The 12,260-nt window shown below is 36.1% G+C and overlaps 2 protein-coding genes across 2 annotated transcripts in view; one reads left to right on the forward strand and one right to left on the reverse strand.

The window, feature by feature from the left end:
• LOC107574283 (amiloride-sensitive amine oxidase [copper-containing]-like) overlaps positions 1–1,088 on the forward strand; it is a 3,307-nt gene extending 2,219 nt beyond the window's left edge. The window contains exon 3 of the mRNA XM_016260728.1: positions 819–1,088. Within this exon, the coding sequence (XP_016116214.1) occupies positions 819–1,088 (270 nt within the window). The remainder of the gene's footprint in view (positions 1–818) is intronic.
• An 8,070-nt stretch (positions 1,089–9,158) lies between these two features.
• The window catches only part of LOC107574284 (uncharacterized), a 6,996-nt gene continuing 3,894 nt past the window's right edge, over positions 9,159–12,260 (reverse strand). The window contains exon 2 of the mRNA XM_016260729.1: positions 9,159–10,659. Coding sequence (XP_016116215.1) covers positions 9,159–10,659 — 1,501 coding nt within the window. The remainder of the gene's footprint in view (positions 10,660–12,260) is intronic.

Consider the following 12,260-nt stretch of genomic DNA (forward strand, 5'->3'; position numbering starts at 1 on the left):
CTAGAAAGTAGACACAAAGCCAACATAATCAGTATTTAAATGGGTGTATAAATAAAATCGGATGACAAAAAAACTATAGCCATGTATTCAAAATATTTGGACAGCAATTACTGTGTTTGAATAGTAACTATACACAATTTGCTTTACACTGATAAGAGATGCCAAACTGCTAGATTACCAGAAATTTAATCAGATACTACCCAAATATACTAATACCCAAAATGTAGTAAACAGATATAAAAAGAATAAAATAAATGGAAACATCAATCAAACTTATTTTAACTCCAAATGCCCAAAGCTGTGAACCACATAGCAACAGGAACAGCAAAAATAAAAAATAAAAATAAAAAATAAATACAAATAATAATTCTACTTAAATCAGTGTCAATAAAACACTTTTGTGTTATTTAAATTTGAAAGTGAAATTTAAAATTTAAATTTATTTAAAGTGTTATTTTAGTATCAATATACTACTATAGTTTTTATTCGTTATTTTGAATTTGTTTTCATTTAGATTTTCCTTTTTTTTTATTTTACTTCAAGTTTTAGTAATTTGTAATCTGTGTGTTTTTTATATATGTCTATATATATATATTTTTTTTCAGTCTTGGTTTTAGTCATTTTAGTATTTCAACTTAAATTAAATTTTTTAGTTAGTTTTTTTTATTGTATTTTAATTAACACAATTTTTTAAAATAGTTTTGCTTTTAATTTATGATAATAACCCTGACTAGCAATTGGTAAACTACTAGATAAACAAAAATATATAAAAATCAAAAAATACTCAGTTGACAATTATATATATTTTTTTTTCACAGGATTTGGTTGCCTGGGTGACGGTGGGATTCTTACACATTCCTCATTCTGAAGACATTCCCAACACAGCGACTCCAGGAAACACGGTGGGATTCTTCCTGCGTCCCTTCAACTTTTTCGACGAGGATCCCTCGCTCGCGTCCCACAGCACGGTCATCGTGCGACCCGATGAGAAGGGCCAGCCAAAGGTTCAGAGATGGACTCCAGAGGTCGTAGGTCACTGTGTCTCAGACAAGCCTTTCTTCTACAATGGCACGTATGCTGGTGTCTAGACAGAGACTGAGCTCATTTCATATTGTGTTAATGTTTTGTGCTGTACATAAAATTTTAAAAAGCTGAAATGTGACATCAAATGTTGATGGTGTCAAATATTTACATCCATAAAAATGAGTGCACTTTTTACATTACACAGGGAGCGGAACAAATAAACCTCAATGCTTTCGATGTAGAACATGAAAACCTCATAAACGTCTGACATTTTTCACAACGTAAACAAGATAATTACAACCATTAAGAATGTTGAATATGTCTTTCTGAATACAAATCTTACAAATAAATGCTGTAGTCATATTTTAATCCAGAAATCAAAAGAAAAAATACAAAATTATATTTTGCTTAAAAATGCAGGGTTTTAAGGCCATTTTGTACATTTGCATTATTATATTATTTTCATGACAGTTCAGCAGAAATTCTCTCTTGTTTTTATAAATGAGCATAAATTAAATTCTATACAACAAATATGACAATGATGTATTACAATTGTATTTTTTTTTTTTTTACAATAATACAGTAGAATTGGTGGATGGAATCTGCTTAATTGTACTGAAAATAATGCCAAAATGCAAAAATAAGCTTAATTTTCCTTATGCAAAATATAACTGATTTTTCCTTTTAAATAGGGTTGATAGTTTTAACGAGATTCACCTGTTGAAGTGTTTTTGAAAATAAACGTGTAATAATGTCATGCTTGTGAATAATTCAATGCACTGTGAGTAGCGTGTTTATATCGGTCATCATGGTAACCGTGAGAGGTGGGATGAAGTGAGGACCCTTGAGATCCGTAAGTGAGAGGATGTATCAGCGGAGAACATCCAGGATGCAGGATGGCGTAGGCCTATCCGTGAGCTCACTGATCCCGGCGCTCCTGTATGGGCTGAGCGTGAGCGGGAAACAGAGGCTCCTTACCCAAACACACCCATTCTGGAATCTCTCTGCAAACAGACCAGAATTCACCTGCAGAGTCTCCCATGGAAACCCACAAGAGACAAGTGAAAATAGTCATTTAATACACATGATCAAAATGTTACAATAAAGTCTTTTTCTGACTCATCATAATTATTTATTTTACCTTTAATTAACGAGTCACTTGCTTGTATTCACAAAACCAGCCAGCAATGGAAATTTGTGCTTTTGAAGGTGGAAAATATTTATGTAGACATATAGATATAGATATATAGAAACACACATACATATTACATATCTTATTATACATATTAATATCTCACTGCTGTGTGTACACTTGGATGGGTTAAATGCAGAGCACAAATTCCGAGTATGGGACACCACACTTGGCTACACGTCACATCAATTAAATACATTATGTGTATAAAATATATAAAACATCATTTTCACAATAATATTTTATTATTTAAGTGTGCACTGTGCATTGTTTTTAAATGTTCTCTAACTATCACAATTTTTTATTCTAGTCTTATTTTGACAGCACAGTATACAGGAATACTAGTCAAAGATCATTCAGCAGTTGAAGCATGTGTGACTGCTGGTGACCAATAAGACATTCTTTTCTACATAACTGTTTGTTCAGGTTTTTACAGTGTCTGTTAAAGTTGTCTGTACTAACGATGGAACGGGACAGAGATGGAATGGTAAAGCCACCTTATATAGGGTGACCATTCTTTAAATTCACCATGGCAACAACAACAGATGCGTCACATTACAACTGAATCCTTACAAAACCAGTTTGTGAGGGTCTGCAAGATTCCTGTCAAAACACACACACAAAATGTACCACAATAATAATGTTCAGGCCCACAAATGTGTGTTCTTATCATTAACTACCTCAACAATTTTGATAGTTTCCCAGGTATTTAGGTTCCTAAAATGACTGTATAATAGATCATTGTTTAGATATCAGTTATAAATGTTTATCCAAAGATCATTTAGGATCTTACTAAATATTTGTATGAATCAATCTCGGAAATAATAATAATCTATTTTTCTCTGTTGTTATGTCTTGGAAATAAAGCAAAGAAAGCTTTAAAAGTGTAATAATGTTTCACAATGAAAACAGGTTATCAGCACAGAAAAAGAACACTGCAGAAGGAGCAATGACAGTATTAACACTTCTCTGTTTAAGTCGCACAATTTAAAGAGATTGTTGAACTGTGTGGAAACACTGCCACTTAGTCCCATGTGGGGAAATTACAATTGCACATGCAAATAGTGAAACTTCCGAACGAAAGTGAGCTGTTAGAAAAGTTTGATAGTTACAAAGCAGAAAAAGCCTTTGTATAGGCCTACTACATTCTGTAACACGGATACTGAGCTGTACATTTTGAAATATGAAAACAAGAAACTCTAAACTTCTAAGGTTTTTGAAATCTGTGTAAATGTTTATTATAGAATTGATTATCTTTTCCTTTACCCTTTTCTATATACTTTTAAGTTTTATTATACGTGTTTGCTCTTTATGTCTGATGTACAATGTATTTGCTTTTCTGCTTAGTATTATGCTTTGTTACTGATCAAAAAACAAATTATATTAAGCTATTAAACCTTATTTTGAATCTGTTGTTACCTTACAGTTTTCTCAGTCGCTTTGGTGCATTTCTCAGATCAGAAATGAAATTCTCAAAACTACTTGTTCAACCTACACATCATCTAGTCAATTGTGCACATCATAAAAGCAGTTTCTCATTCTTTTGAACAAGTTGCGATTGCTTTGGTACATTCATGCCATGGTTCATCAGTTGCAACTGATTATGTACACTTGTCTGCGGTTTCCTGCATTATCAGTTGCTAATGTAATGTTGCTCAAAATGTATTATATAGTTCTCTGTGCAATAGTCTTACCCCCCAAAACATCTAGTCATTAGTTCATCATACAAGTCATTAAATGCAAAATGGTTGATCTAGTTGTCATAAACTGTCAAGCATATTTTCTACACATTTCTATTAGACTTTTTGTAAATTTGCAATGAATTGTACAGGTGAATCTTGACTTTCACTAATGAAGAGAATGTAGATCAGCTAATGATAAACTAGTTCTCTGAAATAGCTTGAAGGTGCATCTCATGAACCTTCAATTGGAAAGCATATAGACAGAGGACAACTCAAGAGTAACAAATTCTGACAATGGATATTTCCTCCCCGTTGGCCTGGCAAATCAACAGTAGCTCTGTGGCCCATGACAATTCAACCACACCTTCTGCTTTTGGTCAGGTTGAAGCCAGCCTTATCCACATATATAAAGCTGTGAGATGGTTCACTTGACTCCAATTCCACATTGCATTGCAAGGGAAGATATTCGTTGTGATGTAGATGAGAATCTGTGGCACGTCAGGAGGTGTAGACAGACTGCACTGCAATTCCTCATACAGTGCTGCAGGTAAAAGTAAAGTTCTGCCTAAGGAGTGTTTCCTGTGTTTGCCTTTCTGCCCATATTTATTTTCTCTATCACAATGATATTGTGATGTTTTTTTTTTTTTTGTCAGACCACTAGTAAAGTGTAACTGTGAATCCTATCCAGTCTCTTTCAATCAATATCCCACGTACAGTAACGTGTAAATTTGTACTTTTGAAATGGATATATGGCATGCATAAAAAGTGCGGCCTTCTGCATTTCAATACAGTAATTGTCATCCAAACTGTTGCCATAGTTTACATCAGGTAATACTAACAGAGTGCACTATTATACTGACAACATGACTAAGTATTGTGGCTATCTTGTTTGTGAACAATGACACAAGGACTTTTCATTCTGATGACACTGATATGTTCATTGACATAAATACTTACTTTTGAGAGATGAACTAAAGATTTTGAGTAAGTTACAGGCTTTTGCAGGAAATCCATTGTGTGGTGCTGTTTGTACAAATTGTTTTGAGAAATGCACATATTTCATTGCAAATATTAAGGATGATTCGAGAAATGCACCAAAGTGACTGAGAAAAACTGTAATACACAACATTCGAAGATTGTTGTAGTAAATAAAACCTTTCCTGTAAATAGGTGTCCTTATTTCTAAAGTTATGTCTCTTCGTGTGGTGATTGGTAAAATCAAACACTAAGAAATATTGTCCATTAAGTGTCCATCCCAATAACATCTCGGCTAAATTAGAGCGCACTCGTGCTTTATTTAGTTATGCGACATATGGTGGAGAAAAACTCAGAAGAGTTTTGGCTAATTTCATTATTGTGATTATATGCAGAACAGATCTCTGTCGCAATTTAAATTTATTTCTGTGTTGCACATCAAAGCATAGTCAGACTAAAAAATAATATGAATTCATTAAAATAAGTATAATAAAACGATTAATGACAAAATGTGACCCTGGATCACAAACTCAGTCTTAAGTCTCAGGGGTATATCTGTAGTAGGGATGAGAAGATTCCCTGATTCGCTCGGTGCATCGGCATAAAAAGTTAACGATGCGATGCATTTTAAAAAGTGTGCATCGTCTACAAGTTGACATTTATATCACGATGCATCGTTTCTAACATGTTTGCATCGGTATAAAACGATTTATTAATATATAATTACTAGTGGATGCGCTATACTTTTATTGTTTAGAAAAGTGACCAATAATCTGTAACCAATATTTAATATGTAGATTGATTTCTCCTCTCTAAACTGTTTCTCAAGTGCGTTTTCTCATCACTGCTGCTGCATGACTGTGACGCATCACAACACTACGGAGACCCAAGGAAAAACTGGGATTAAAGTCCAAAACCTGACTTGAAATAACCTAACAAATCAATCGGGGCTAAAGCGGTTCCATAAATGACAAATTAACTTCACACAATCTCACTAATTTGTGCATGTTTACTCTTAAAGGGGTCATCGAATGCTACATGCACTTTTACAAGTTGTTTGAACTGAAATGTGTGTTGGCAGTGTGTGTACACAACTACCCTATAATGATAAAAATCCACTCAGTGTTTTTTTTTTTTTATCTATTAAAATCTTTACCCCTTTCTCAAATCGAGCCAATCTCAGATGCCTGTCTGTGTGACGTCACACACAGCCCCCCCCCAATGATAGTTTGATTGACAGTAGCATTTCAGCACAGACTGGACTGGCATCTTACCTTAGCTCTGCCCTGAGTGACTGTCATCAGTCCACCATTGTTTCACCGCCGGAGCAGATGTAGACAAGAATGACTCCTAAGCGATTGAGGTGTTCTGTTGTTGGATGTAAGTCGCCATTTACTCCCAACATCTGAGCCGCTGAAGACGCAGTGGATTATGTTTGTTTCTGAAGGGAATGCGCTCTCGATCTACATAAATGCATTTATGTTCGCGCGAATCATTCGTGATCCAGCTTCACCTACAGAAGAAATGAGTGTAAAGTTTTTTTAACGAATCGTTGCAAATTGCCTTTCCTAATAATGTGCTAATTAACAAGTTTCACATGAATGCAGCTAAAGTAAACAGTCTTCCTGAGAGCAGCTCAGAAGAGAGGGGCGGAGTCAGCAGAGCTCATTAACATTTAAAGGAAAATGCTACAAATCTGCATGCTCTAAAAAGAGTTTTTTTTGACAGGGTAAAAAAGGTGTTTTTTACACTACCATTGAGAAATTTTAACCAAACTATGTTACAGACTTTTCATTAAGACCCTAAAGAATCATATCAACTTGTGGAACATGGGCATCCGATGACCCCTTTAAGCAACCCTTAATGTCGATCATGGATCAAATCGATCCACCATCGCAAACAGCGAATATATCTGTGCTGTTTAATGCATTTGAGACGTTGTGTTTTCCTCAGTGCATAGCTGACATGTCACAGGTATATTTTTTTCATCTGTAAATGTCAGAAAGTCACGCAAACATATTCATTTTGCTGTCAGGAGTGGGCATGGCACGCGACAGAACGAGCGCTGTTGCGCGCATGCGCGCTAAACAGACTGAGTGCAATCGGATAGGAGCGCAATTTAATAATAAATAAAAATATACATTTTGCTAAAATATTTGTTGTTGGACATTAAATGTGTCTTTTGTAGAATTTTAAACCTACATTTAAGTGTATTTTTATGATAGCAGTAACTGTAAGTGTATTACTATTGTAATAGATCAATCAAATGTAAGCTAGTTCAGTAATTACTAAGCTCAGATGAGTTAATATATGTTTCTTATAGCAAGTAAAATATAGTCACTTTCTTTATTATTTATTTTCCTTTTTAATTCAGTAATTTTAACTTTTAATTTATTATTTTAATGGTTTAAAGAGCAATTTTAGATTGTAATGTTCTAATGTCCTGCTATCTGTTCTGCAAACTATAAAAGGTACAGCTGTAATACAACCAGAGAGAAAGGCTGCATGGCTAGAAACTGTAAAAAAATAAATAAAAAAAAAAGTCTAATAGTATGTGAGAGAGTATTAATATCATTGGGTTCCCCTTCGGGAACTCGAGCTGCGTCGGAAAACGCTAGGGGAACGCCTTCAGCGATACCAAGCTCTGAATCATATGTGTAATCAGTCAAACGATGGGCGAGACATCCGCGGCGGGTGACGTCATGACCAGGAAGCTTTAAAAGCACGTGAGGTGCCGCCGGCGCTAGCTTTCTGTCATTCAGCGAAGCTCTCTCTGTGTGTCGGTCACGATTTATGTTCTGTGAGTTTTATTTATTGTTGTCTGTCCAAAGTGCACAAGCATCCAATATAAGCTCCAGCTAGGAGCTAATGGAGGTAGTTACTCGTGCGGATGCCAAATTGAACATCGAATGGCCCGCAGAGAAACGGACTGAGCCGCAGAGAAGCAAACTCGATGAACGCTTTCTGCGGGCCAGGTCGCTACCTCCGCGCCCAGCAGGTCAGGCTGGTGCGTGTCTGCACACTATGTCAGTGTTACAGGCGTACCAGTCCGACTTGCTAAAAGAGCTAGATGAAGGCGAACAAGTCAAAGCAGATGACATTTTAGAACTGAGGAGAACCGCTGATCTAGCCCTTCGCGCCACCAAGTAGACCGCCCGTGCTATTGGGCGGTCCATGGCAGCTCTGGTGGCGGCGGAGAGGCATTTGTGGTTGACCCTGTCCGATATGAAAATCGAATCACATTGTTTTGAATCGGATCGCACTGCATCGTAACAGGGGTGAATCGTATCACATCGCATCGGTAGCTGCTTCATATGCATCTTTAATGTATCGTATCGTTGGCTATGCATCGAGATGAGTATCGTATCGGCTTGAGTCATGAGATGCACATCCCTAATTTGTAGCAATAGCCAAAAATACATTGTATGGGTCATTGTATGGGCCAAAAATCATTAGGCTATTAAATAAAGATCATGTTCCATGAAGATATTTTGTAAATTTCCTATTGTAAATATATCAAAACTTAATTTTTTATTAGTAATATGCATTGCTAAGAACTTCATTTGGACAACTTTAAAGATGATTTTCTCAATATTTATATTTTTTAGCACCCTCAGATTCCAGATTTTCAAACAGTTGTATCTCGACCAAATATTGTCCTATCCTATAACCATACATCAATGGAAAGCTTATTTATTCAGATGAAGTATACATCTCAATTTTGAAAAAAAAAATGGCACTGAAGTTTTGTGGTCCAGGGTCACAAGTATGTATTGTTTCCAGTTATTGTTCTGGACATAATTTCTGTTACTGCATATTTTGCATTGAACCCCTGCTGTATAAAGGACACAAGGAGAGAGTAATATGTTTGGAATAATTATTGACAACACTCATCAAGCACAAGCAGGATTTAGTTAAATAGTTTTCTTACTTATTCAAACAAACACGTTACAATACATTTTTTTAATTTATTAAAAATGTATTTTGAGTATGATTTCTGGTATCCCCAACAGAAGTTCATTTCATTCTACATAAGCATCACCAGAAGCACTTATTCACTAAGTGACACAACAAAAGCAATGTGAGTCAGAACACACAATAACTGTTGAACTACATTATCTGCAAAAATCATTTTCACCACTATGTATAGGAAAACTGTAGTCACAATTCATGCATATAATCATTATATGAAATATAGGTGTAGGCCTATATCTCATGGAAAAACACAATTTCTTGTCACTTTATTTCTTTTTTAATCACTGTATGTGTACCAGAACTCCATTTTATTATTTTGCTCCCTTCTTAATGTTTTCCAGTGTTTTGGCCTTTTCGGGTTCATTTATTTCCTTTAACTTCTCAATCAGAAAATCAAGGTGTAGAAGTCTAAACAGTGAATCAGTGTTGAGGGCGATCTTCTCCAGAGCTCTAATAGAGTGAAAAGCTTCATTCACAAGCCTTATTTTCTCTTTCTGTAATTCTTGCAGTTCTTCTTCCAGCTTCTTGACCACACACTCACCATCCCCAATTTTGTCATCATATTTCTTCTTTAAATCTTCATATGTGCTTTTCTCTTTCTTTGTCTTTGCTACATACATTTTTGCTCCCTTGACATGTTCACTGTAGTGGCATTTATTAGTGCACACTGTACAGTGATTATCTTTCATCACGCTGCACCACGAGAGACCACTGATCCACCAGCATCCTGGATAATGACAGTTCTCCTCACAGACGGTGCAGCACATCGCCATGTTGGCCAGAGAATAATCAATATCAGCCTTCTCTTTGTAGGGCACTTCAACTTCATACTCAAAGTTCTTATTGTTTTTGACAAGTTCTTTGTTCTGCTCCAGAGCTGCTTGAGTTTGCTTCAGCTGATTTTCTTTTTGTTTCATCTCTTGAACTCGTGATTGTAGATTGGAGATATTTGCCTCCAACTGCTTCCATTCTTGTAAAGCATCTTGAGTCACTTTCAAGGTTTTTGGTTTTATGTCGTCAAGAAACTTGAGCAATCCTGCCATTCCTCTGAAACTGAGATTCCATGCATGTTCTTGTATCGTTTCATATTCTTCATCAGCGGCGTCTGACTGACAGTTGTTAAACAGGAAAAACACAGGCTGATTCTTGTCATTTACTGCACACTTAATTTTAGCCGCTTTAACAGCCGTCAGAGCATTTTTAGGTTGAGTACCAGATGAGTGTGTGAAAAGCAAGACAAAGTTTTCAGTAATATCATTTCCAAATAGAGACTGAACAGCATCAAATATGTATATGAGTCTGTCAGAGAGTCGATTTTGTTGTGCCATAATCACCAGACACACTGCATCTATTTCATGGACACAGTCATCAAATCTACTTAAACTAAACAAACTCACAGCAATCTGTTTATCAAGCTCAACTCCACGTGTGTCTCCATATCCTGGAGTGTCGATGATTGTTAAATGGATTGGACTATCTTCTAGATAAAACCCATAAACAGTGATGCTGGAGGTCTGACTGTGAACTGATGTTCGGTCACTCTGATCATCTGTGATCTCAAACCAAACCTTGTCTTTTCTCTGAACACCCAACATGTAGTTGATAATCGTATTGATCAGAGTTGTTTTACCTGTTCCTGTTTCTCCAGCCATCAGAATGGTTTTATGTGGTTTCTGTTTGTCTCTCTCTCCAAAGGTTATTTGTCTATATGGTCCAAATTGATCCAAATTGTCAGACTCTGCTTTCAGATGGTATCGAGCAGGATTACTGTCTTCAACTAAGATGCTTTTCTTGATGATTTTATCAATTTTCCTCAATTCTTCACTTAAACAAGTCATTTTCTCTGTAATGTTAAAACAAAAAAAACAAATTATTTGTTAAGATATGTCATTGATATGAATATTTGGTAACACTTTAGATGGGGAACACTATTCGTTAGTTGCTTATTAGCATGCACTAGCATATTTGCTGTTTATTAGTACTTACAAAGCACATATTAATGCCTTGTTCTGCATGACCATATCCCTTAACCCTCAGAATATAAACCTAACCTCAAACAACTACCTTACTATCAATAAGCAGCAAGGAGTTTATTGAGGTAAAACCTCTTAGTTAATAGTGAATATGTGTTCCTCAATCTGAAGTATAACAGATCTTTTATATATATAGGTGTCCGTTGCTATGGCGCAAAGAACGCTCATAATCACTAAAAAGCTGTCACTCATCTTAGTTCATCACAATCTCACAAAGATACGTTATTATCAATAAAGTTCTATACGCTGCACAACGCGTCAACACTTTGTTATAATGAGATGATTCATGCTGAACACAATACCAGAACAAAAACTCCGGCGATTTGAGCGGTGAGTGGATTCTAACTTAAACGCCATTGATTCAAGAAATCAACAGATATGTCTATGATTGGCTATACTGCTCAACGCTGCAAAAACACATTGACATAGAAATCGATCTCCAGAGCGCAAACCATAATGCACTGGATAGTTTGCCAAATATTCAATAATTAATACAGTTTTAACTGAGGGTGCTTTTGATTTCGTTTGAGGGTGCTTAGCACCCTCTATCACCCCCGTAGAACCAGGCCTGGATCAGCTGCTCCTGATAGGCTTTTGAAAACCAGTAACAGCTTTTCTACGAGCCTTAAGTGTATCTTGTCTTGTTATTTATATTAAAACGATAGGCCTACTGATACACTTTTTTTTTAATTCCTTTTTATTGGGAGGAAGTAATTAAGTAATCAACATTTTAAAGGGGTCATATGATGCGATTTCAATTTTTCCTTTCTCTTTGGAGTGTTACAAGCTCTTGGTGCATAAAGAAGATCTGTAAAGTTGCAAAGACTAAAGTCTCAAATCCAAAGAGATGTTACATTTCCATTTAGTCATTTAGCAGACGCTTTTATCCAAAGCGGCTTACAATTGGAGGATACATAAAGCGATTCTTCTTAAAGAGGCAAACAGACACAGGAAGTGGTTGTAATATCAAGTTCTTAGACATTGTTCTAATAAGTACAAGCTAGAAAGAGAAGGAATAAATAAAGAGAGATAATTTTTTTATTATGATGAAGTCAAGTAGCTTCGAAAGAGATGAGTTTTCAGCTGTCGCTTGAAAATTGTCAGGGATTCAGCATTCCGGATAGGGGTGGGAAGATCATTCCACCAGCCAAGAGTGGTGAATGAGAATGTTCTGGAAAGAGAGGATTTTGAGCCTCTCTGTGATGGTACCTTGAGGCATCGCTCACTAGCGGATCTCAGACTTCTGGAGGGGATGTAGATTGGTAGTAGTGAGTGGAAGTAGGCGGGTGCTGAGCCTGTTCTATATGCAAGCATCAATGTCTTGAACTTGATGCGAGCCGCAACCGGTAGCCAGTGCAAGGAGATAAAGAGAGGTGTAAC

This window comes from Sinocyclocheilus grahami, unplaced genomic scaffold (assembly GCF_001515645.1).
Source record: "Sinocyclocheilus grahami isolate Dianchi unplaced genomic scaffold, SAMN03320097.WGS_v1.1 scaffold2168.1, whole genome shotgun sequence".
In the NCBI taxonomy this organism is placed as follows: Eukaryota; Metazoa; Chordata; class Actinopteri; order Cypriniformes; family Cyprinidae; genus Sinocyclocheilus; species Sinocyclocheilus grahami.